Source organism: Eretmochelys imbricata, chromosome 3 (genome assembly GCF_965152235.1).
Source record: "Eretmochelys imbricata isolate rEreImb1 chromosome 3, rEreImb1.hap1, whole genome shotgun sequence".
Classification (NCBI taxonomy): Eukaryota; Metazoa; Chordata; order Testudines; family Cheloniidae; genus Eretmochelys; species Eretmochelys imbricata.
The window spans coordinates 83,457,220-83,485,020 of NC_135574.1; the positions used below are offsets into that span (position 1 = coordinate 83,457,220).

General features: G+C 41.5%; 1 protein-coding gene across 1 annotated transcript in view; it reads left to right on the forward strand.

Moving 5' to 3' along the window:
• Positions 1-27,801, forward strand: part of ARMC2 (armadillo repeat containing 2) — a 136,079-nt gene that overhangs the window by 99,880 nt on the left and 8,398 nt on the right. The window contains exons 14-17 of the mRNA XM_077812906.1: positions 7,901-8,219; positions 9,824-9,946; positions 17,258-17,371; positions 18,932-19,064. Coding sequence (XP_077669032.1) covers positions 7,901-8,219; positions 9,824-9,946; positions 17,258-17,371; positions 18,932-19,064 — 689 coding nt within the window. The remainder of the gene's footprint in view (positions 1-7,900; positions 8,220-9,823; positions 9,947-17,257; positions 17,372-18,931; positions 19,065-27,801) is intronic.

Below are 27,801 nucleotides of genomic sequence, written 5' to 3' on the forward strand. Positions count from 1 at the left end.
TCACTGATGAGTTTCAATAGATGTATATGGATTCTCTATTTTTAAAAATTATTTTGGGTTAACATAACTTTTTCTCCTTGATCCATATGTTTGATCATTTTAGGCTTTTTGTTTAAGCTCCCTTTTTTAATACAATAGTGACAGAGACCCTTCAAAAACATAAATTTATGTTAACCTTTCCCCCCACCCTCCCGGCATACCAGTGTAATAAGTGATTATGATGGTTGGTCATTACAGAGCCAAGAACTCTTAAGATTTTCTCCTGAGGGTGGTGTGTGTGTGTATATATATGTGTGTGTGTGTGTGTGTATATATATATATATAAAGTTCTAGAAATATAACAGATACAGTATGATAAATAACTCATGCTTGATTCTCTCTTGTATTATTAATTTTTGCTTAGAGAAAAGATCTTCCTGGGACAAATGTTCTGAAAAAATCTCAAGGGGATTTTCATGGTGATTAATCTAAACAGCCACAGAGGGTCAGCCTTTCCCTACAGCATGATGGCTTATAACTTGCCTGGCTAACAACATGCATAACTTCAAATTTTTAAATTGTGATGATAATTGTTTTTTCTCTAAAGAGATGTAATAGAAAGAGTCTAAATATATACTTTAGACCAGGGGTTCTCAACCTTTTTCTTTCTGACCGCCTCCCCCAGCATGCTATAAAAACTCCACTGCCCACCTGTGCCACAACAACTGTTTTTCTGCATATAAAAGCCAGGGCCAGCGTTAGGGGGTAGCAATCAGGGCAGTTGCCCGGGGCCTATGCCACAGGGGGCCCTGTGAATATAAGTTGCTCAGGCTTCGGCTTCTGCCCTGGGTGATGTGGCTTGGAGCCTGGGCTTCAGCCCTAGGTGGTGGGGCTTCAGCTTTCTGCCCTAGGCCTCAGCAAGTGTAATGCTGGCCCTGCTTGGCCTATCCCCTGAAATCTGCTTGTGCCCCCCTTCAGGGGCCTCTGGACCCTCCCTGTTTGAGAACTACTGCTTTAGGCACATGACTGGCTTAGAATATGTAGTGCTCAAAGATACGATCCAAACTGTCTCACCAGCTGGTGTCACATACCTATGTGTTGTTCAGGTATAATGGTTGGTAGCTGTAGCTAAGAGGGTGAATGCAACTGTTGGAGTATTCGCATGAATATAAGGGAGGTGTATATGTATACATCTGTATATGGTATTGGCGAGACTATTACTGGAATACTGTGTCCATTCTTCAATAAGTATGCTGAAAATTTGGAATGGGTTCAGAAAAGAGCTACAAGAATGATTAGAGATGTGGAAAACATGCCTTATAATGAGAAGCTCAAGCTATTTAGTTTATTGAAGAGAAAGTTAAGAAATGACTTGTCTGATAGTAGGCAACTCTTTAATCTAGCAGAAAAGGCATAATGAGAGCCAGTGATTGGAAATGGAAATTGGACAAGTTCAGAAATAAGGTGCACATTTTTAAGTGCAACAGTAACTTTCATTTTGGGTCACTGATTATTTTTGGTTTTGTCCTTGAATTTTCACTTCTGGTGTGTCGCTTCAAGATGTGTCCTGAATGTGTTTGGAAAAGTTCCCTCACAGCTTGACATGACTGCTGTTTGTTTGCCCTCTGGGCAGACTGTCAAGCCCAAAGGAGCACACTCATATCTTCTTTCAGAGAATACTTTACAAAGCAGAAAATCAGATTTTTTAGTGCTGGCAAAGTGAAGAGTAAATTTACCCCACTTTGTATCAAGTGCTTAAAGTGAATGTGGTCAAAAGGGGTCATAAGACCCAGCAAATAAAATTTTCAACAACTTGAGCTGTGTTGTTGAGAGGTGCACGTTTTATCCCTGTCCAGGGCGGGGGGGGAACCCCTTGTGATTGGCGGCTTCCCACTTTCTGCCTTCTGGGGTGTAAGTAGTCAGTCAGAGCTTCTGCAAGAACCAGCAAAGTTCTCCCCTCCCCTCCCCTCCCCTCCCCCCCCCCCCCCGGAGGCAAAATCATTCCCACAGGAGGGATGGGGGAGAAGAAAAATCCTACCATTCCTATTCCCCCATCTCCTCTGAGCAATGGGACTGTTCCTCTGCTTCTCTTTCCTCCCCTCTCTCTCATTGAAACACCTGGCCTAGGAATGGGGAGAGAGGACCCTGCTGCAGCCTCTACACCAGCCCTGGTAGAGATGTGGGTGAAGGAGCTGCATGGAGAGCAGAGGTTCAGGCTGGGTGTGGCAAAACTGATGTGGAGACTGGAGGGGGTGCAATTGATGGGAGACAGGCAGATATTATGTTGCTTTCATTTTTGTAGAATATTATAGACCATCCACTTTTTTCAGACCACTTTGAGTACTACTTGTATTGCAGGAGGGATTCACCCCTTTGGAGGACAGGCAAAATTACCATCACCCTCCATCAGCGTTTACACTAGAAGAGGAAGAGCAAATTTAGTTTAAAGCCGGGAACACAATAGAGCCTTGTGGTGGAATCTGCGTTTTTGGCTTGCTACATTTTTCCCCTCAGAGCCTGATACAGATGTCAAACAAACCAAAAACTGGGCTTAGTCTCATGTCTGGTGATAGCACATCACATACTGCAGATTGAAAAAAATTATTGGGTCACTTGATAAAACATATTTAGGTCAAGATTATTTAGCCACTTGGCTTTTCCCTTTCTGCTTAATAAATCTGAACTTTTGAGGATTTTTTCATCATGAGGTTCAGAAAAATGGCTTATGAAGTTTAGCATTACCAGTCGTCTTTAACCACAAAAGTCTAATATAGCTATTCTTTTTAGTTTCTAATGTAAATTTCTGTAAAATACTGGGGGTCTGCAAACACAAATACTAACCTTTGTTGCAAGTGCAATGTAGGGGATAGACTTTTAGACTTAACTGGACAAAAATATTTGTCCATCACCATTATTGTCAGCCAATTCAAAGTTAAGAGTTAATGAAGAGTATATGTACACTGTGCTTTGGCTCTTCTAAATGCGTGTACATATTTGGTGCTAGTGCGCAATTACATATGTAAAGGTGTCCTATCGTCTGCCTATTAGATTGAACAAGAAAGAACTCATGGTATTTTGTCATCCCTTCCTGGAACTTAAAGAAAAGAAATATCGTTTAAGAACATAAGAACGGTCATACTGGGTCAGACCAGTCGTCCATCTCGCCCAGTATCCTGTCTTCCAGCAGTGGCCAATGATAAGTGTTTCAGAGGGAATGAACAGAACAGGCCATCATCAAGTAATCCGATCCCCTATCGTCCACTCCACCATCTGGCAAACAGAGGCTAGGGACACTCAGAGTATGGAGTTGCATCCCTGACCATCTTGGCTTATAGTCATTGATGGACCTATCCTCCGGGAACGTATCTATTTCTCTTTTGAACCCTGTTATAGTTTTGATCTTCACAACATCCCCTGGCAATGAGTTCCACAGGTTGTTTGTTCGTTATGTGAAGAAGTACTTCCTTTTGTTTGTTTTAAACCTGCTTATTAATTTTATTGGGTGACCCCTAGTTCTTTCGTTATGTGAAGGAGTAAATAACATTTACTTATTAATTTTTTCTCCAGACCATTAATGATTTTATAGACTTCTATCATATCCCCCCGTTAGTCATCTCTTTTCCAAGCTGAAAAATCCCAGTCTTCTGGAATTTTTGGAATTCACTTACACAAATTATTTTAATTGGCATCAAATCATAGAATATCAGGGTTGGAAGGGACCTGAGGAGGTAATCTAGTCCAACCCCCTGCTCAAAGTAGGACCAATCCCCAACTAAATCATCCCAGCCAGGGCTTTGTCAAGCCTGACCTTAAAAACTTCTAAGGAAGGAGATTCCACCACCTCCTTAGGTAACGCATTCCAGTGTTTCACCACCCTCCTAGTGAAAAAGTTTTTCCTAATATCCAACCTAAACCTTCCTCACTGCAACTTGAGACCATTACTCCTCATTCTGTCATCTGCTACCACTGAGAACCGTCTAGATCCATCCTCTTTGGAACCCCCTTTCAAGTAGTTGAAAGCAGCTATCAAATCCCCCCTCATTCTTCTCTTCCGCAAACTAAACAATCCCAGTTCCCTCAGCCTCTCCTCATAAGTCATGTGTTCCAGTCCCCTAATCATATTTGTTGCCCTCTGCTGGATATTTTCCAATTTTTCCACATCCTTCTTGTAGTGTGGGGCCCAAAACTGGAGACAGTACTCCAGATGAGGCCTCACCAATGTCGAATAGATGGGAACGATCATGTCCCTCTATCCGCTGGCAATGCCCCTACTTATACATCCCAAAATGCCACTGGCCTTCTTGACAACAAGGGCACACTGTTGACTCATATCCAGCTTCTTGTCCACTGTAACCCCTAGCTACTTTTCTGCAGAACTGCTGCGTAGCCATTTGGTCCCTAGTCTGTAGCAGTGCATGGGATTCTTCCTTCCTAAATGCAGGACTCTGCACTTGTCCTTGTTGAACCTCATCAGATTTCTTTTGGCTCAATCCTCTAATTTGTCTAGGGCTCTCTGTATCCTATCCCTACCCTCCAGCGTATCTAGCTCTCCTCCCAGTTTAGGATCATCTGCAAACTTTCTGAGGGTGCAATCCATACCATCCTCCAGATCATTAATGAAGATATTGAACAAAACCGGCCCCAGGACTGAACCTTGGGGCATTTCACTTGATACCGGCTGCCAACTAGACATGGAGCCATCGATCACTGCCCGTTGAGCCCGACAATCTAGCCAGCTTTCTATCCACCTTATAGTCCATTCATCCAGCCCATACTTCTTTAACTTGCTGGCAAGAATACTGTGGGAAACCGTGTCAAAAGCTTTGCTAAAGTCAAGGAATAACACGTCCACTGCTTTTGCCTCATCCACGGAGCCAGTTATCTCATCACAGAAGGCAATTAGATTAGTCAGGCATGACTTTCCCTTGGTGAATCCATGCTGACTGTTCCTGATCACTTTCCTCTCCCCTAAGTGCTTCAGAATTGATTCCTTGAGGACCTGCTCCATGATTTTTCCAGGGACTGAGGTGAGGCTGACTGGCCTGTAGTTCCCAGGATCCTCCTCCTTCCCTTTTTTAAAGATGGGCACTACATTAGCCTTTTTCCAGTTTTCCGGGACCTCCCCCAATCGCCATGAGTTTTCAAAGATATAGCCTGCAAATCAGACTGGGTTCATTTTAGGGACAGGATTCAAATTCTTAAGAAGAAATAGGTCACCCATCCTTAGTCTAGCTTCTAACAGAGATCAAATAAAGTTTGTCAAATCAATAGCTTTGACAAACCTGTTCAATTTAAAAAGAGTGCTTCAATACGAACAGAAATTACAGTGTTCCTCTGTCTTCAGTACTAAATCTGTGCACGCTAGTTTCAAAAGATATGTCTTACTGTTGAAACCTATGTTTAGGGCCTGCAAATCCGCAGATATCTGCTTTATACCTGCAGGGATCTGCATCTGCGGATGTGGTTGTATTGTTTACTATCCTTGCAGATCACGGATTAGATGTGGATCCAAATTTTTGTATCCACATAGGGCTCTACCTGTGTTGTATAAATCAACCTGATAAATACGTACGTATTTCGTTTATTTGCAGATATGCCTGAAATGCCTGCATGCTTTCTCAGTAAATATTCCAAATGTTTGTCTATATACTAGCCCTGCCTACTGCTGATTTTTTTCAGATGTGCAAATATCCCATGTGTCTATGTACATTTATTCTTGTAACTGTTTTCAAAGTAAAAAGAAAAGGAGGACTTGTGGCACCTTAGAGACTAACAAATTTATTTGAGCATAAGCTTTTGTTAGTCTCTAAGGTGCCACAAGTCCTCCTTTTCTTTTTGCGAATACAGACTAACACGGCTGCTACTCTGAAACCTGCTTTCAAAGTGGCATTCATCTCTAACTCGATGCATGGCTGTCTGAACAGTGGTTTTTGGTTTCACATTACTCAGCTTAGTTGTTCTTATGGCATGCACATTTTTGAAAATTTAGCCAAAAATACATAAAAATATAGCCTATAATTCCTAAGTAATATAAAATCACATCTGCATTTCTTGTATTTGACTGTTATTTAAACTCTGTCAGTGGATGGTAATGAAACTTCTGTAATACTTTTTAAAACAGGATGTGCTATGCTAAAAAGAAATAATATCTTGTAGGCTTGTTTCATAGTCTGTAGGTGGAAAACATAGCTGAGATCACACTTCTCAAAATATCAGTTAAATTGATTGCTTTACAGTACCTGTCTGTTTATTCCCTGATTGGCTAGAGCTGTTGCTAAGCTGGTACTGTTTTAACCAAAATTAGAAAGTCAGTATAAAGCAAGTTAAACTAGACTGCCTTCTTTTTTCACTTCTCTCTTCTGATTCATCAACTGTTTGAAACAACAAATTCTTTGTAGCCTTTGTGGGAAGGCTTCCATTGGGGATTGTGATGGCTTAGGTAAAAAGCTTCTAGACAGTTACTTATAAAATAAAAATGTTTATACGTATCTTGTGTTGGTGACATTCAGATGTTTGCAAAATAGTAATAGTGGGAGCAATGCCATAGAGAGTCAGAGTGTCTAGCCCAAAGTGAGGGAGAGAGACTAGAGGTCACTCATTGATGACCCCCTGGCAAGTTCATTAGTAGTTGTGATGAACGCTGAAGCTCATTTTCTTGTCTTTGGACATAGATGTATCTCTGTGATGCAAGGCCTTGTGGGAGTGGTTCAAAAGAGGAGAAATTATTAGTGGAGGAATATATGATCCATTGATTAAATTGCAAAAATTTCTCTATCAAATGTTAATACATGTACAGTAACAAGTTGCCATTCTTTGAATGTCTCTTGATAAAGTATGGGGTTTATTCCTTGGGGGATTACAGTGTCTGAATGGGATTCCTGTATTTCAAGAAAAACAACGTGTAGGGTGTTTGTCAAAGCAGTGGTTTAGTGCAAGTACAGTCGTTTAACGGTTAGGGGTAGACTGACTATGCTGCACTCAGGGGATTGCCACTTCTTTCCCTGTATTGTTGAAACAGAGTCAGTACTTGGACTTTCCATTTTGGAAACTAGCTAGGTGTTGATGGGGGTCGAGACAGTTTTTTGAGTAATTTCATCTTTGGGAGAGAAAACAAGGAGAATTCTGAAAGCTAAACCAGCCCATGCTGTTGAATTAATAGCAGTTGGGGGTATTGTTGTGGGATGACACCTGAGTCAGTCAGCTCCTGCATCGCACAGATTGCTGTATCCCCATGGTGGTCGAAATGAAGGCAATGAGGGAGATGTAGTATTAGGATTGGGAGGTCTGTGGCATAGCAGACTAGACCTTTTTCATTGGCTCTTGATTTGCGCCTCTTCCCCCCCCACACACTTTATTTAAAAGAGAAATGCCAGGAGGAAATAAACCTTTATAGACACCATCTGAACAGAATTCTCGTTGTTGGGTTTGTGCTTCCTTGTGGACATGAGGTGACACTTCCATTGCTTTAAAATCTTAAGCTTTCTAGGGCAGCAGTAGCAGGGTAGAATGCTTATGAGGCCCTATTGGCCGTCAAAGCAACCCTCTGCTTATTTGGGAGACTGATTAAACCTTGAAAATGCAAGGCATTTACATAACTAAAATATCCATCTGAAATGTTCTATTATCCTGTTGGGTTGTTGGTCATTTGATGGAAATAGACTACTTCTATTTAGGAGACCCCCATGATTAATAACCTCTATGGTACTAGAACTGTGTGCCTTTGTTAGATGATTTTTTTTTTAAAACTCTTCCCTCAACTGAGTAATCAAATACAGCATCAAAGATTGTTTCCTTTTTTGCTGTATTTAGTGTTCTTCCATTTGCATTGAATTGTGAAATACATGAAATATTGATATTTTTCAAACCGCTAGCAACTTCAACTTTTCTCTTGGTGTAACAGAGTTTGTTTATTTTATTGCAGGATTTAGTTGTCCGTGTTGTTTTCATTCTTGGCAATTTAACAGCAAAGAACAACCAGGCCCGTGAACAATTTTTTAAAGAGAAAGGAAGTGCTGACACCTTGATATCATTATTCCAAACCTACAATGAACTTGATTTGAATGCAAAAAAAGAACAACATGAAGAAGAAGAAAACAAATCAAAACAAAAGCATCCTTCAGAAACAGAGGATGTCCTTATAAAACTTATTAGAGTGCTTGCCAATCTCTCCATTCATCCTAGTGTAGGTGCTGTTCTGGCAGCTAACCATCGCATTGTGGCATTGCTTGTTACGGTTCTAGGTAAAGTTTATATATTATGTGCGTTTTTTCATGTATTATTTTCATTCAGTCTGTCAGGCAGGTATAGTACTTCATTACTTCAGCTTTTGTTATTGGGAGAACCTTAATTAAATCTGCCATGTTGTTGAAATAGGAAAATCAATCTGCTAATGTTAATAATTGCAATGTATAGACTAACTTACTTTAAACAGTAGCAGAATTATCACCTTCATACTAAACTTTCCAACATCTTTCCTGCAAGGCATTCAAAGGAGCCTCATGCATAGATAGGATTTATAGATCAGATTATTAAGAATAAATCAGACTACACAAAAAGATTAGTAAACTGTGGAAATTTTCTTTTGAACATGTCTGACTGAAAACTCATATAGTGAGCTTGCCTTCTTGCCTCCTCCCTACATAAGAGGATTTTTTTTTAAACAAAAAGTTTGTAATTAAGGACCTGTTTCTGCAAGCACATTCTGCTTGGTTCTGCCTTCGTACAGCAGAAACGATCTGCAAAACTTACATGCCAGTATATTTTAAACACTATTATCCAAATCAAGGGGAGTTCTATATATTTCGAGCTTGGAGGATGGAGCTTTTATTGGCATTTCTGAGCTACTTGCTGCTGCTGGCAGCTATAACTCATCTTGCTAAAAAATGGAATAGTTTGGCATGCTAGCAGCATGATGGCTGGAACTATAAATTGTTTCCATCCTGTTTTCATATAGGTTTAAGAGCAAGAACAATTTCAACAGTGCCAGCATTCATGAAATCTTTGCTACAAGTTTTTGTTTGTAATAGTATTAGGGATGCTGTAGCTTCAGTACAGATACACTTAGAATGGAGGCAGCTACCAAGTGGCCTTCAAACTAAATGCAATCCTGCTGTGCCATTCACTATTACAATAGTACCTCAGAGTTATGAACATCAGAGTTACAAACTGACTGGTCAAACACACACCTCATTTGGAACTGGAAGTACGCAATCTCAGCAGCTGAGACAGAAGGAAAAAAAGAAATACTGTACAGTACTGTGTTAAACTACTAAAAAAATGAAGGGAAAGTTTAGGGAAAAAAAAGATTTGACAAGGTAAGGAAACTGTTTCAATGCTTGTTTAATTTAAATTAAGATGGTTAAAAGCAGCATTTTTCTTCTGCATTCTAAAGTTTCAAAGCTGTGTTAAATCAGTGCTTGTTGTAAACTTTTGAAAGAACAACCCTAATGTTTTGTTCAGAGTTACAAACATTTCAGAGTTATGAACAACCTCTGTTCCTGAGATATTCGTAACTCTGTGGTTCTTCTGTACTACAGAAGTGCAGGCCTCAGAGTCCACAGCCCCTAATATTAGAGCTGGTTGAAAATCAGGACATATTTTTCATTAATTCTTTTGTCCAGCACTACCCAGCAGACAATGGTTTATCTTGGGCAGGGCAATCTGCTTCACTTGATGCAAATTAGTTGTAATCTTCCATGGTCCAGGCAGATTACCAATATAACCCTTGTTTGCACAGAGTTTGGGTGCCACAACACTACAGTCAGTTGGGCTGTGAATTAATTTTCTTGAGCTGTAATCAATCTTCTAAGGTAAGACTGATGTATATATTTTTTTAAAATATCAGAATACAAGTCAATTGATGACTGTGAGGAGCTGGTGATCAACGCTACCGCAACAATCAACAATTTATCCTATTACAAAGGGAGGAATTCTGTAATCGAACACAAGAAGCTACACATCGCGGAGTGTAAGGTTTTTAAAAATCAATTCCTTCTGTATGTCTTTTAGAATATCTGGGATAAGATGTGTATTTTGATTATGTTAGGGCAATGTGGAAAAGAGTCATTAAAAATATTTTATGATATAATATAGGAATTTCGTAGGGCCAAATTTTCCCCATAGCTGAAGAGAATCCCTGCATGCATCCGATGCCAGACCTTTGTCTTTAGAACTCTGTGAAATCATTACATTGTTGGCAAAAACAGCCTTTCTCCCCCAAAAATTCACTTACTCACCAGATTGTTTTCTGTTATACGATTTTTGGTAAAGCTGTTCAAAACTTCAGTAACTAAAATGTGAAAATAGTAGTATGGGGTTGTTGCATGTTTTTTCAACTCCAGTTCAGATTTTCTCAATTTACAAGTAAAAAGTTTTAAAAGATCAAACCATCAGCCCTGGAAATTTGATGATGATGGTGATAATGAAGTGGTGGTGGTGGTGGTGCCTGGATGCTGCATCTGAGATTGGGGCCTCACTGTAGTAGATACTGCACATACAGTAAGAGTCCCTGAAGAGGATACAGTCAAAACAGACAAAACAAACAAAGGGTAAAAGGGGGGCACAGAGATGGGAAGTGGCTTGCCCAAGGCTACATAGCAGATCGATGACAGAACTAGGAATTGGAACCCATATTCTTTTCGCCCAGTGCCCTCACTGCTAGGCCACGTTTCCTCTCTAGGTAGCAATGGTGTGGCTGTCTTATGAGCCAGAATGGAATCCATCTCATTCCCCCAGAGCTGTAATGGCTCTCAGTGCTAACAGGAGAAAAAAATTAATAAATTTGTAACTAACATAAACAGACGTGACTGACTGTATATAGGGAGCAGATCTGGGAAGTAAGATGATGTCATTTTTACCATGGCTGCACTAGGCAATGCTTCCTTGTTTTTTTGTTATAGAGGATGAGGCTTTAAGATTTTTCTCTCATCTTTTTAACAGTATTTTGCATTTCAGTATGAAATGCAGTTCTACAAGTTTGCTGCTCAGATGGATATGCAGAAGTGCAGAAAACTGTTCAGTGGTGAAAATCCAAGTTTAGAAATGGCCTAGAGCCAATGCCACCTAATAACTATTGGCCAGAAGCCAAATACAGCCTATGGTGTGGTCTTGGAGCTGGAATTAGTTATTGTCAGCCTGTGTTGTCAATCTCATCACCGTCCCTGGAACCACCCACATTCCTCTCTTCCCTTCATTTCACTGTTTGAACAAAGTAATTTGTAGGAGAGATGCAGCCTTGTAGCAGGAGGGCCTGACAGTTGCTTACCGCAGGAAACATGTTGAGAAATACCTGTTGTGTGTTGCAGTCAGGTGTGTTCCAAAGACAAAAAATGTATCACTTAAGAAGGCTGAGCCACAGTTAAGTCATCTCTGGTATAACAACATCCAAAGGAAGGATGTGAATGAGACCAAACTGTTCTCTCTCTTCTCTGTGGGGAAAGAAAGGAAGAGTGGAAGGTTCTCATTGGCGTACTCCCTTCCATGATGAGGGGTGGGTTTCAGTGGTTCCCTCTTTCACTGCAGAAGATTCCTGTGAGGGCTGATGAATGGTGGCTCCTGCAGCAGTCTTGAGTGTGCACTGAAAACTAAGAGGGCAATTCATGACTCCTAGGCAATGCTGGAGACCAGTTTTTCTGCCAGAAAATATAGTGGTGTCATGTGAGCTACTCACGTAAAACTGCTGAACAGGAAGCAGCCAGCAGAAAAAAGCTTTCAGACTAGCTGCAGTGTTTATCATTGCCAGTTAGGACAAATCTGCTTGTTGTTTCACTGGCAGTAGTGGACACAAGAAAGAGGATTGTGGACCTCAAGTGCTTTGTGAGCTACATGAGTTTCCAAGTGCTTGGCCTTTAGGGGAAACTTAAAAGAACTTTCTGAATATTTATTTTAATAAACTCATGATGTATATACTTAAAAAGCATGGACAAGTTGCCAGAGGATATAGGACAAATGTTTCTTGCTATGGTGGTTGAGGAAAAGATGGTGTCCAGTATCTTGCTTCAGGCTGCATTAGATGTTGTGGATTCTGTGACTAGAGCCATGGTGTCAGCCATCACGGTGCCCAGATGTTCATGACTCCAATCCATCAGGTCTTCCTCAAGAGGTCCAGCAAGCCATCCAGGACCTTGCTTTTGAGAGACTGATGCTTGTTTTGCAGAAGACCAACTACAAGCTGCATAGCCTCAAAGGCTCTAGCAGTTCACTTAAGTCTATAGCCATTTATACACCTTTCCCAAAGAAGCAACAGTTCTGTCCCCAACAGCCTCATCAGTATGCTTCTTTTACACCTTTCCACCATGCCAGCCTAGGAGGAGAGGCAGCTGTTAAAGGAGACTACTTCTGCCTACTTTTTCATCTGCTGCCAGCTTGTCCAGTGTGGAAACACCAAGCTGTCAATTTGACTTGCTCATCAAGGACAGCCTACCAGTTTCCTGTTTGACAACTTCTCCTACCCTAGTGTTTTCCAATAGGCTGTCTCACTATCTAAATGCTTGGACCTGTATTACTTCAGACTAGCGAGTCTTAAGCATGGTGGAATTGGGAAACACCCTTCAGTTTATTTCTATTCCCCCCTTTCCTATTTCCCCATCCCAGTTCCTTTTCACGGATCACTCTTACAAGGAAGTTCTCCTTCAGAAGGTACAATCTCTCCTCTGGTTGGGAACCTTAGAGGACTTTCCTCAGTTACATAAAAAGTGTAAAAAAGCTAAGCAAAAAGTAAAAGCAGGTCTCAGACCCATAGTTAAGGCTGCGAATAGTTCACGGAGGTCACGGATGTCACAGCTTCCGTGACTTTCCGTGACCACCGTGAATTTTGCAGTCGTGGTGTGGCTGACCCCAAGACCACTCCAGCAGCTGGGGAAGCCCTGGGGTCAGCCGCACGAGCGGCTGCTCTGGCAGCCCCAGACAGCTGGTCCCCGGCGCTGCCCTGAAGCAGTGGTCTGGGACCAGTGGCAGGGGGCCCCCAGGTGGCTGCCCCCGACCCAGACTGGCGGCAGTCACATGGCCCTAAGCCGCCGCACTCCCTTCCCAGACTAGCAGCGGTGGCGGCAGGACCTTGGGCCGCTCCCCGGACGCAAGAGTGGCGGTGGCGGTGGTGGTGCGGAGCCCTGCCCGTCCTCCGCCCAGAGCTGTGGTACGTGGGAGCCCTGGCCGCCCTCCGCCCAGAGCAGTGGTGGGCGGGACCACAGGCTGCCTGGAGTGGCAGCGGTGGCGGGGCCCCAGGCTGCTGCCCCTCCTCCAGCAGAAGCGTCACCCTGCGCTGTTCGTTTTCCAACTGTGGGAGAGTCCCACCTAGACCTGTTTTGAAACCAAAATCACAGGAAGTGTCAGCAGTTTGGTTCACAAGTAGGTCACAGCCCTGGAGCTCTCTCGGGCGCTTTCCTGTTGCCCTGGTCAGACAAGCTCATGTGCTCATTTCCTCCAGTTCCACTCCTACCCAGAGTGTTAAAATCAAGCAGGATCATGCTTGAGTCATGCTCATAGGTCCAATGTGGCTTTGCCAGCATTAGTTTTCCACTCTTACCACCAGCCACAGACATCATCTCACAAGACCATGGTCAGCACCTCCGTTCCAACCTGTAGGCCCTTCACCTAGCAGCCTGGATACTTTGTGGCTAACACCTCAGGAGGAGATGAAGGATTTGGAGTATTTATATCCACAAATTAGAAGATCCTATTCCCTCTTGGGACTTGAATCTGGTGTTAAAGCTAATGGGTCCTCTCTTTGAACTGCTGACTACTACTACAGTATATACTACTGACTACTTCTACAAGGTCAATGTATACCTATGTTCTCATCTGAAATTTCTGACTGAAGTGGTTTCTCACTTCCACATCAATCAGACAATATATTTACCAAATTTCTTGTGCCTCAAGCTCATAAGGATGATGAAAGACTGCATATATTATATGTTAAGGGAGCATTAGCATTTTACTCAGACAGGAATAAACCGTTTAAATAGTCTTCATAATTGTTTGTGGCAATTGCAGACAAGAATGAGGGGCCTTCAGGATTCGTCTCAAAGAACCTTGTTGTAGATCTCTTCTCATATACTTTAGTGCTATGACATGGCATACAGCAGCCCAAGGTAGTAGAGGGCACATGCACTGCCCTGACAACGGTACATGAGTGCGTGCATACCTGAAGTGGAATGGACACGTGCAATCACTTGAAGAAAAAACAATTACAAACCTGTTCTGTTTCTGTTGTTCTCTGATATGTATTGAACATATCCATTCCACTTTAGGTATGCGCACACTCATGTACCCTTGTCGGGGCAGTGCATGTGCCCTCTGCTAGCTTGTGCTGTTGTATGATGGTATAAAGGGCAGAGCTGCCTCCAGCCCTTCTCAGTTCCTTCATACTGGACAGACTGCGATATAGAGGGGAAGGAGAATGGGCTGTGGAATGGACATGTGCAGCACATATCAGAGAACAACAGTTAGAATAGGTTGGTAACCATTTTTTGCCTCCAGTGAGCAGATATTATATGAATTGTCATATGCTATATAAAGCTTACTGTTTCTATTTCTGTAATCAGAATCGCTCTCTTGGCAATCTGTTGTACTCAGGAAAAACATTATTTTTTCATGGAACTGTACTGTACATTTAAGTTCACTTTTTCAAAATGAGGAGAGTAAAAAGATAGTTGGAAGTTTAATGCTGATAACACCATTAGAATGTGTCCAATTTTACAGGAGAGCTGATGGGGAAGCAAGATTTGTAGTTGAATGATTATTGCTAAACCGTACCACCTCTCTAAATGTAGATGTTTTGATGGCACGAACTAGTTACTAAGAAAAGATTTGAATTTTTAATATAAATACTGTATTTATATAAAGATGTGACATCCCTGATAGATCTTGGGTCATTAAGGATCCGGTCCTGCAGTCCTTAACAAAGTCAAAACTTCCATTGCCATCAGTGGGAATATTAGCTGAATAAGGGATGCATTTATCGTCATCTGTCTCTCCCTTCTCTATCACTGTCAACAACGTTACCATCCTTCTGGTGAGATTGACTTGCAATCTTGATATCCCCTGTGATTGCCTCTTCTTCTCTCCCACAGTCCCTAAATCCTGCAGTTTTCCCACTAGAATGTCTGAGAATCCTCCATTTCTCTCTGTTCCCACTGCAAAATCCTCTTTTCCAGGCCCTGATCATTTCTCTCCTACACTATGGAAGTTGCCTCCTCTTTGGCCTTCTGAATTCTCACCTCAGTCCATTCAAAACATCACAGTAAAAACAAAGCAAAATAATCTACCTGGCCCATCACTCCAACCATGCATAGCCCTTCGTCAGGTCTCTTCACCAGCTTTTCTCCCCTTGACAAGTCTCAACGGCCTGCACAACTTAGCTTCTGCCAGACCCGTATGCTTTAGTCTCATTTTACTCCTCCACTTACCCCCTTCACTGCACCCCAGTTGCCAAATTAACTGCTATGTGTATAGTCTTATACTATTCTTATCCAATCCACCTCCTCTGTCTGGAAATTCTTCTCTGAGCCAGTTCAGTGTGTCTCTGCCCATTGTCCCCTTCATGTCCCTCCTTAAAACACAAACCCTACTTCTCCTTTCAAGGAAGTGTTGACTAAACAGATGATTAAAAATGGAACGAACAATATATGTTCTCTAAGCATCGCCTTTCTGTCTGTCCGTCCTGTCTTTTCATCCAACCTCCCTCCCCTCCCATGTTTACTTTGTCCATTTAGTTTGAGAACCCTTCAAGACAGGATTCTCAAATGTATCTGTAAAGAGCCTAGTGGCACATTTGGGGCTATATCATAGAATCATAGAATCATAGAATATCAGGGTTGGAAGGGACCCCTGAAGGTCATCTAGTCCAACCCCCTGCTCGAAGCAGGACCAATTCCCAGTTAAATCATCCCAGCCAGGGCTTTGTCAAGCCTGACCTTAAAAACTTCCAAGGAAGGAGATTCCACCACCTCCCTAGGCAACGCATTCCAGTGTTTCACCACCCTCTTAGTGAAAAAGTTTCTCCTAATATCCAATCTAAACCTCCCCCACTGCAACTTGAGACCATTACTCCTCGTTCTGTCATCTGCTACCATTGAGAACAGTCTAGAGCCATCCTCTTTGGAACCCCCTTTCAGGTAGTTGAAAGCAGCTATCAAATCCCCCCTCATTCTTCTCTTCTGCAGGCTAAACAATCCCAGCTCCCTCAGCCTCTCCTCATAAGTCATGTGTTCTAGACCCCTAATCATTTTTGTTGCCCTTCGCTGGACTCTCTCCAATTTATCCACATCCTTCTTGTAGTGTGGGGCCCAAAACTGGACACAGTACTCCAGATGAGGCCTCACCAATGTCGAATAGAGGGGGACGATCACGTCCCTCGATCTGCTCGCTATGCCCCTACGTATACATCCCAAAATGCCATTGGCCTTCTTGGCAACAAGGGCACACTGCTGACTCATATCCAGCTTCTCGTCCACTGTCACCCCTAGGTCCTTTTCCGCAGAACTGCTGCCTAGCCATTCGGTCCCTAGTCTGTAGCGGTGCATTGGATTCTTCCGTCCTAAGTGCAGGACCCTGCACTTATCCTTATTGAACCTCATCAGATTTCTTTTGGCCCAATCCTCCAATTTGTCTAGGTCCTTCTGTATCCTATCCCTCCCCTCCAGCGTATCTACCACTCCTCCCAGTTTAGTATCGTCCGCAAATTTGCTGAGAGTGCAATCCACACCATCCTCCAGATCATTTATGAAGATATTGAACAAAACCGGCCCCAGGACCGACCCCTGGGGCACTCCACTTGACACCGGCTGCCAACTAGACATGGAGCCATTGATCACTACCCGTTGAGCCCGACAATCTAGCCAGCTTTCTACCCACCCTATAGTGCATTCATCCAGCCCATACTTCCTTAACTTGCTGACAAGAATACTGTGGGAGACCGTGTCAAAAGCTTTGCTAAAGTCAAGAAACAATACATCCACTGCTTTCCCTTCATCCACAGAACCAGTAATCTCATGATAAAAGGCGATTAGATTAGTCAGGCATGACCTTCCCTTGGTGAATCCATGCTGGCTGTTCCTGATCACTTTCCTTTCATGCAAGTACTTCAAGATTGATTCTTTGAGGACCTGCTCCATGATTTTTCCAGGGACTGAGGTGAGGCTGACTGGCCTGTAGTTCCCAGGATCCTCCTTCTTCCCTTTTTTAAAGATTGGCACTACATTAGCCTTTTTCCAGTCATCCGGGACTTATAAATTATAAGTAATGATACCTGTACCTTTTTTGTTTCTGTGCAAACAAATAGTGCTTCTAAAGCTGCTAATGAGCAGCAATATGGATGGAATTCTGGAGGCTGTTAGAGTCTTTGGCAATCTTTCCCAATACCGTGAAATCTGTGACTTCATCATACAGAGGAAGGGTAAGTTACTCTTGCATTAGTAGTGATTCTGTGTAAGCTATTTAGATAGGCACCTGTGCCAGTCAGCATCTATAACTCGAAACATACAAGCATGTAATATGGCACTGAAAAATCCAATAGCTACAGCATAAACAGCATTTATTGGTTTAATTTAGATGAACGTTATGAAAACTTAGATAATGAGTGCGGGAATACATTTTTCTTCACACAAGAAAAAAATCTACGCCCGCAGAAATTGTTTGTTCTTTAAAATAATAATAGTCTTTAAATTTTCCCCTGGCTCCCCAGATTCCTAAAGTTCACTTTGACTAGATGTCCTCCATGGTTCTGTGTAAAAATGAAACTCCAGCTTAAGTATTCATAAGGGTTCACATTTGTGGGTCTTTGGTTCCCACATGTGACAGTGTGTGCATCTATGGCATGCATCTTAAAACATTTATCAACCTCACCAAGAGGGAGCTCCCTTTTGCCTCTGGGTGAGGTGTAAGATGCCAGCATTCTCATAACTTTTTTTATTTTTCATGGCAGAGGAGCTTTAGGGCAAATGCCAGATCTTTGCAATTTGGAGAAAGTATCTTGTAAAAGTTTAACTCAACATCGCCTCTCTCTGTAATGGCATTTGGACAGATCAGGGGCAATAAACAGAAATTCATGGCCCTTGACCTGTCAATGACTTGTACTAAAAATATCTGTGATTAAATATTGGGGAAGGGAGGGGTCCTGTGGGGGTTGCACTTAGGACCAGCAGCACCAGCTGCCGGAGGGCCACGGACCACTGGAGCAGTCCCGGAGACAGCCACACCAGCTGCTGCTCCAATGGCTCCAGCAGTGATCCCCAAGCAGCTGGCCAGAGCAGCTGTGGCCCCAGGCAGCAGTCCCCGGGTGGGCGGCTGGAGCAGCCGCGGACCCAGCAGCGGTCCCTGGGCATCCAGCCGGAGCAGCTGCAGCTGGTGTTGCTGTCTCTGGGGCTGGTCTAGCAGCTGGGTCAGCCCCACTGGCCCCTGCAGAAGTCACAGACGTTGTGGAAAATCACAGAATCCGTGACTTTTATGACCTCTGTGACAGACATGGAGCCCTAATGATAAGCACCTGCAGCTCCAACTGAAGTAAATGGGAGTTCAACACCTCTGGTGCCCAAAAGATGGATTTATGTACCTAATTTTTAGGTATCACAGTTCGAAAATTTTGCCCCTACGATTCATTCCAATATAAGGACTGCTAAATGAAAAATAAATGGAAGTATTGTTTTAGTTTCAGTTTGGCAAAACCAACAGTAAAAATATACCAACTTAATATGAAAACACAAATATAAAAGGCAACCAGAATTCCTTTGGGGGATTAGGGGAATCCGTACTCAAACTTTATGGAGTTATGGCTGATATCCAATCTCAGAGTACTCTAGCAACATTACAACATGTCATCAAGTAACATTTTCAGGTAATTCTGTGTGCTTCAGTTAAATGCTTCTTACTGTCCTCTAAGCATACAAATGTAATAAGTACAGTATAGTCCAAGTCCATGTTTCTTGAGGATGGTTTTGTTTTCTTCTGTACAATCCAGTATACAAGTTCATGATTGCTTTGCTCGATGCCAAACATCAAGATGTCTGCTTTTCTGCCTGTGGAGTTCTGCTAAACCTTACTGTGGATAAGAACAAACGAGCTGTACTAAAGGAAGAAGGAGGAATTAAGAAGTAAGTTTGGGGGGAAAAATCCTGATCAGGGATATCAAGTGGCTTTAGATGATGATTCTGTGTTATAAGCAGTTGTTCCCTGTCTGGATTTCTGCTGTATTTTTCCCTTTCTCTGATGTTATGCAAGTGCCTCACCAAGTCTGAGTATGGAACTGTGCAGATGATTTGATAAGAACATTACAGTTATTGGCAAATCTAATTTTATTGTTTAACTTCTAAATGGAAGAAATAAGAAAGCATAATGTATTTTTGTTTACTGTTTTTTCGTATTTAGATACCATTCAGGGTTGACTCCATGTTGCCACACAGTAGATTAGAGTTTGATTCTCCAACCTCAGTGTCTTGCTCCTTGGCTTGCTGGAGGTTCAAAGTTCATTAGATATAGTACACTTATCCCATAGGAGGAGTACCATGTATTACCGTGCACCAGGCACTTAGTTAATCACACCCCCGCCCAGGTGTGGCACATGACTAATTGGGGTTCTCTCCCTTGCCTTCCAGGTGTGATGGGGTTAAGTCCATCACATAGTCCTATTCAGCTCAGTTTGTGGAGAGGTTATTGCAGGGTTGGTCTGTAGAAGGAAAGTTGGTACGAGAGAAGGGAGTTCATTGAAGAGATGAGAACAACAAAAATTCATGAACAAAAACTGTTTAGCTGTCAACTTCTGTTTTCTCCCAGAACAGCATTTCCAGTAGAAAACTGTGACATTCTAGACAAAATTGCTTACATGAAAAGAATTGGCAGATATTAAAAAATAAATGTACCTTTAGGGTTCAGTAATGTTTTGCAGAACCAGGTAGTAAAAGCTTAATCAAAACCCTCCTTAAGGTGGACTCCAAACTTCTTGCAGCTAGTTAGCCCAGCCCTGCCATGAGGCCTCCAACATAGATTCATCCAGCCAGACCTCTTGTTAAAGCAAGAACTCTGTTGCTTGTATAAACTCTTACAGCTCCACCCTATTTTATTGATGAGCACTGCTTTGGTGGTAATGCTGCCAGCTGCCTCCTTCTGTTAGGGTGTGACTTCACTGCAAAGTTAGCCTGGGCTCTTACCTGGGTGTTGCCCCTAACCCATCTCCCATCCATGCACACAAACCTCTCACACCTCTTAGTGATGCCTTGAACCCATGATAGCTGGCAGAGATAGAGGTATGGGTTAGAGCCTGGGTTCTGTTTTCACTCAGGCTGGTAACCTGTATATTTTTCAGTGTATAGGTATATACATTTCAATGTATAGGGTATAGACTAAGACATTTGAATACTGATAGTTCTCCAGTGCCTTCCCATAATTCCTCTTGTGTGCCCAGGGGACAGACACGTCCTCCCATAATTCACTGGAAAAGAATCAGAGGCTTAGCTTCCTGCAGTACAAGCAACCCTGGGAAATACTCCCAGAATCCTAGTGATACACACAGGGGACAGTAGCACCAGTGAAGACACAGAAACTCATGTAGGGCATTGCAGTGGCTGCTCACACCTGGGTATTCAGACCTGGGTTCCAATCACCTGGACTAACTGTACAGTAAAGACATCCTTATGGTGCATCTGCCCTAAGTGAGGAGGCCATTTTAGAGATTTCATTCCAGAAAATGGTTTGTTGCATCATTTTTAACTATTTAGAGCAGCCACATAGAAATACTGGTTTTGGAAGAACCATTCTGATGTATTCACACACAGCACAACTTATAACAGTCGTTCTACTAATGCATTTTAGGATTTCTGCAGCACCTCTACCATAGTGTCCCGCACATTTGCAAGGCACTGTGCAAACTAAAATGCAAAGTACTGCAGTAAGGGCGGGTTCTATGGTCCCATTATTTGGGGTGGGAAGAGTGGGTATTTTGGATGCCCTGGATGTCATTATTTAAGAAAACAACCTTCCAGGAGAATAGGGCCTAATTATACCTTTGGAAAATTATGGGTTTTAAGAGTTTAGAAAAGTAAAATTTGGCTACTATTTCAGTATTCTGCTGTTTTAAGTATAACTTTCCCTGACAGACTTGGGAGGGGGGAATCCAAAATGAAGACAATTAAATGTAATATTGATAATGTTGCTTTTTATTATATCTATCAATCATACCATAAGGCAAGGGAGATAGTTTGTACATTGCACCTAATTTATGAATTATTTCTGCTGATAACCCCAACTGCAAGTTTAAAACTTGTTAACAGATATGCTAACTTACATAAGAATATAAAAAATGGCTATAATGGGTCAGACAATGGCCAGTGCCAGACATTTCAAAGGGAATAAACAGAACAGGGAAATCATCGAGTGATCCATCCTCTGTCATCCAGTTCCCACATCTGGCAGTCAGAGGCTTAGGGACAACCAGAGCATGAGGTTGCATCGCTAACCATCTTAGCTAATAGCTGTTGATGGATCTATCCTCCATCAATTTATCTAATTCTTTTCATAATATCTCCTGGAAACAAGTTCCACATATTGACTGTGCATTGTGTGAAGAAAGACTTCCTTTTGTTTGTTTTTAAACCTGCTGCCTATTAATTTCTTTGGGCGACCGCTGGGTCTGGTGCTGTGTGAAGGGGTAAATCACCCTTCCTTATTCACTGTCCAGACCATTCATGATTTTATAGATCTCTATCATAGCCTCCCATAGTCGTCTCTTTTCCAAGCTGAACAGTCCCAGTCTGTTTAATCTCTCCTCATATAATGACAGGTTTCAGAGTAGAAGCTGTGTTAGTCTGTATCCGCAAATCGGACTGCTGAATTGGAATTAATTTGCAAACTGGATACAATTAACCTAAGCTTAAATAAAGACTGGGAGTGGATGGGTCATTACATAAAGTAAAACTACTTCCCCATGTTTATTCCCCTCCCCCCACTGTTCTTCAGACGTTCTTGTCAACTACTGGAAATGGCCCACCTTGATTATCACTACAAAAGGTTTTTACCCCCCCGCACTCCTGCTGATAATAGCTCACCTTACCTGATCACTCTCCTTACAGTAACACCCATTGTTTCATGTTCTCTGTGTATATAAATCTCCCCACTGTATTTTCCACTGAATACATCTGATGAAGTGAGCTGTAGCTCACGAAGGCTTATACTCAAATAAATTTGTTAGGCTCTAAGGTGCCACAAGTACTCCTTTTCTTTCTCCTCATATAGAAGCTGTTCCATACCCTTAATCACTTTTATTGTCCTCTTCTGTACCTTTTCCATTTCTAATATATGTTTTTGAGGTGGGGTGAGCAGAACTGCATGCATTATTCAAAGGGTGGTGTATCATGGATTTGTATAGCAGCATTATGATTTTTTCTCTTATTTATTTACCCCTTTCCTAACAGTTCCTAAAATTCACTTGGCTTTTTTGACTGCTGCTGCACATTGAGCAGATGTTTTTCAGAGAACTATCCATGTTGACTCCAAAATCTCTTTTTTGAGTGGTAACAGCTAATTTAGACCCCATCATTTTGTATGCATAATTGGGATAATGTTTTCCAGTATGCATTACTTTGCATTTATCAGCATTGAATTTCATCTACTGTTTTGTTGCCCCATCACCCAGTTTTGAGATCCCTTTGTAATTCTTCACAATCTGCTTTGAACTTAATTATCTTGAGTAATTTTGTATTGTCTGAAAACTTTGCCACTTCACTGTTTATACCCTTTCCAGATCATTATGAATATGTTGAACAGCATTGATTCCAATATAGATCCTTGGGGAACACCATTATTTTACCTCTCTCCATTTTGAAAACTGTCCATTTATTCCTGCCTTTTCTTTCCTATATTTTTACCAGTTACTGATCCACAAGAGGACCTTCCCTCTTATCTCATGACTGCTTAGTTTGCTTAAGAGCCTTTGGTGAGGGACCTTGTCAAAGGCTTTCTGAAAGTCCAAGTACACTAGATACACTGGACCACCCTTGTTCACATATTTGTTGATCCCTTCAAAGAATTCTAATAGATTGGTGAGGCATGATTTCCCTTTACAAAAGCTGTGATGACCTTTCCTGAACACATCATGTTCATCCATGTGTCTGATAATTCTGTTCTTTGTATAGTTTCAACCAGTTTGCCTAGTACTGAAGTTAGGCTTACCGGTTTGTAATTGCCAGGATCACCTCTGGAGACTTCTTTAAAAAAAATTGGCGTCACGTTAGACATCCTCCAGTCATCTGGTACAGCAGATGATTTACATGATAGGTTACATATCATAGGTAGTAGTTCTGCAATTTCATATTTGAGTTTCTTTAGAACTCTTGTGTGAATACCACCTGGTCCTGGTGACATATTACTGTATAATTTATTATTTTATTCCAAAACCACCTCTACTGACACCTCAATCTGGGACACTTCCTCAGATTTGTTACATAAGAAGAATAGCTCAGGTGTGAGAATTTCCCTCACATTCTCTACAGTGAAGGCCGATGCAAAGAATTCATTTAGCTTCTCCTCAATGGCCTTGTCTTCTCTCATTGCTCCTTTAGCATCTCACTCATCCAGGGACCCCACTGATTGTTTGGTAGGCTTCCTGCTTCTGAGGTACTTAATTTTTTTTTTTCTGTTAGTATTTGAGTCTCATGGTACTTGGTCTTCAAATTATCTTTTTGGCCTGTTTTATATTGTTCCTTGAAAATCCTCCAAATGGAATCTGCTTATGTAGCAAACAAAACACCAGTATTTTAGTTTTTTCAGCAAGTGCTATAGGAAAACTTGAAATAGAAAAATCTTTACTAAGAACTACTCAGCTATTAGAATGTCACGCTTTTACAAAATAAGTCAATCATTAAAATAACTATGGATTCAGCTGTGGATTGACAAGTCATAAAGTGCCATACAGTTTCCACTTTCAGTTGGCATCACCACAAATAGACAAGATGGTTCTACTTATAAGTACGAAGAAAGGAAGCAGTATTTAAAGCTAAGACCCTTCCGATAGGATACTGATAAAAAATAAATAACAACTGGTTGGCTTATCACTTACCCTATTTTTTTTTTAAATCCTAACTGGTGGTGATAGCTGCTGTAATTATATATCCGTAGAAGCAAAACACTTAATCAGATAATGTAGAATCCACTGCAGGTTACCATCAGTTACATAACTGATGAGTTAAACCAGAAATCAGTCTGTGGCCTGAAATAGGTAAAGTAACTAGTCATAAATTTTTAAAAATATAAAATAGTTCACCCTGTATGCAGTTAGAATCACTGCAACACAATCTTTATTCCCTTTGTGGTTGCAAAAGTATTGATCAATTCTGTGAAGTCCAACTGCTTTCCAACTCGAATTTCAATAGGCAATAGAGCTAAAGCACTCAATTTCTTCTATGACATTTGAGACTAAAAATAGGTCTCACTGATCTTGGAGAAAGAGCCTTTAGCTGAAGCCACAGTAATAGGAATTGACAAATACATGAGATACTGTGTAAACATTGGGAAATACTAAGTACAGTTTGTTCTTAATGATGTTGTTCAGAATCTAACGCAGAGTTTTTACTTCATCTTTATTCAAAATATGTTTTAATGTGACAAGTTCATCCACTAGGTTAGCTGGTAAGTCTGCTTCAGTTTCAGCCAATTCTTTACATGCTTTTTCCAGAGAGTCGTCATCCCGTTTGGGAAATATATGTAAGAAGTCATACAAAGCTAAAATTCCCTTAAACCTGCTGTAAAATTCTGTAATGACAATGTTCAGAAGTGACTTTTAAAAAATCAGTCCTAATCTTGTCTTTTGTATCCATTTCACCATCAGCTCCTCCATCTTCAGATAACTATTTCTGTCTCCCCCTTGAGTGAATAACTGGAAATGCTCATTCTAAATCCAAGTGAGGTGTCATTTCTTTGGCTTTATCAAGTGCTATATCGAAACCTGTTTCATGATAATTGTGGAAGGTTGCTGCTGCTGTTTCTGTTAATCTGCATGCCATACTAAAGTCCATATCATTTCTCTGAAACTGCTTGTTCATTGTGCTGATTTTGTTCAACACCCTGTACCACACAGTGAGGGCTACCATGAAAGAATAAGTAGATAGTTCCTCTTGCAGTCATTTTGCTTCTGAGCAAACCATATCGTTGGAGGTACAATTATGTAGGTCCAGGAGTGCATCCCAGATCTGGGAGAGCTGTTGATTAATAGCTTTTACAGCACCTATGTGTGCCTCCCATCTTTTTTCAGCCAAGGGTTTCAGGGGAATAGCCACATGCTTATATCCCACCTTTTAGAAGAGCAACCAAACAACAGTATACCAAATAATTTTTGGACTCAAGGAAAAAATCAGCAAGTTCCAGTTGTGAATACAAGGCCATATATGTATATATGGCACAAGAATGCACTTTCCTGATTTGTGCCTGCAAAACCTTGTGCTTGTCCCTTGTGTTGAGCCATTATCAAAACATTGGGCTTTGCAGTATGTTATTTTAAGTCTCATGTGTTCTAGCTGCTTTAAAGTAGTTTCAGCAAGTTCTGCTCTGGAAGGGCCTTTGACATTCAGGAATTTAAGAAAAGACTCTTTAGTTAGATACTGTTTCTTCGTGCACGTCTACATACCAAAGACTTAAAGACCTTTGTTCCATATGAAAACAATTCAGTGTACAGTTGAACAACAGTACATAATTTTTTTGAAGTTTTCACTTCCATCAGAATTTGTTGTTTAATTTTTGGACCCATTTTGGGTGTCTTTACTAGATAATCATAGGACTGGAAGGGACTTTGAGAGGTCATCTCGTCCCGTGGCTCTCAACCTTTCCAGACTATTATACCCCTTTCAGGAGTCTGATTTGTCTTGCGTACCCCCAAATTTCACTTCACTTAAAAGCTATTTGCTTACAAAACCAGACATAAAAATACAGAAGGGTTACAGCACACTATTACTGAAAAATGCTTACTTTCTCATTTTTACCATATAATCATAAAATAAATCAATTGGAATATAAATATTGTACTTACATTTCAGTATATAATATACAGAGCTGTATAAACAAGTCACTGAATGAATATTAGTTTATACCAACTTTTTTGAAGCGTATTGTAAAACTAGGCAAATGTCTAGATTACGTGATGTACCTCCTGGAAGACCTCTACATATCCCCAGGGGTACACGTACCCCTGGTTGAGAACCACTGACCTAGTCCAGTCCCCTGCACTCATGGAAGGACTAAGTATTATATAGACCATCCCTGACAGGTGTTCGCCTAAGCTGCTCTTAAGCATCTCCAATGATGGAGATTCCACAACCTCCCTAGGCAACTTATTCCAATGCTTAACCACCCTGACTGTTAGAAAGTTTTTCCTGAAGTCCAACCTAAACCACCCTTGCTGCAATTTAAGCCTAGAATGCACATTTCCACCTGCCTTCACTTTATCCAAATGACCTGCCAAAACAGGATTATACTTAGTATCTCAAACCCTCTCAGGAATTATCCATTCCATCTATCTCCCAAATGTTGAACATCACCTGAAAATGGCAGATTTGTCTCACCAAGGAATAGGGTGACATATAGAAATCACTGCAGTATGAAATGCCAACAGTATTTCTTTCCTTTCGTTTTCTGCTGCAGCTTTTCATCAGTAGTCACAGAATTCTTGAGACAATTTTGCAGTTCTTTCTAGGCGAAGGAGCAGTTCATATGACCTTCATGCTTCCTTAGTTTAGGCTCCAACTTCTTCCAGTCTGACATACCATTTATGAAAGTTTCTGCATGATGGCCTGGGAGCTGCTCTGGCAGACAGACAGCAGGGAAAACAGAACAACCTGTCCGCTGCCCAGGAACACACCATCCAGCTTCGACTGACAGCTTCTCCATTTGCTAGTACACTTTCATAGTGTTGATCAGTGAAATGTCTGCCATGCTGCTGTGGAAAATTTAAAATTTCATATGTCATTTGACTAGGTCCTCTCTCAACAAGATAATGGATGGAGTCTGAAAGTTCATGGGGACATGTGGCGATAGTGCTGGATCTTGCCCCAGGCTGTCTTGTGATGAGCTGTGGCTTGGGACTTCTTCCTGGACACTTGTCTTCATGACAAATAGGAACTGATAGCTCATTGAAATTGTCAGTGCTACTTCTCCCAGTGCTAGAAGGTGCAGATGTGTTCATCTCAGGTTTTCTTCTGAATTTTTAGTGCAGGCAGATATTATGGCCATTGCTGCACTTGATTTCTAAATGATCTTTTTCCTTCCCGGAAGGACCAGAAAAAGCCCAGGACCAAAATGCCACTTTACAGCTAGGCTGGTCTGCTGATGTTGCATAGTATCACCTCTGGTGACCTGGTGCTTTTTACTTTTGCTGACAGTTATTTTGGCTTTTTGATGGTAGATGGTTGCAGGTTCCCATTTTAACAGCAACTCTGCTAATGACAACTTTCTATTAATGGAAAGATTTTGCCTGGAACCAAATCCAGTTGACTGCAATGTTAATTGTTTTGGATATTGGCAGGCTTGCTGTTTATTGGCAACTTTTTGTTTGTTTTGACATGAGCCCTGTGAGCCCCCAGCATCCCCCCTTCACATGGAAAGCCTAGTCATAGGCAGAGCCCAGTATTGGTGGTGGACATGGGCTAATGTTTCACATCTAAACCAAGAGGTTTTACCTCTTTTTTTTTTTTTTTTTTTTTAATATGAATTCAGCTCAGCGGTTTCAGATGAATTTCACTTTGAGTTGTGGGACCAAATGATCCCCAAATTTCAAAGCTCCACTCTTCAGACAGTGCAAGCCCACCAGAATCAAAACTGAAAATAAGGGTCCAAATTCTGTGTTGTCTCTCT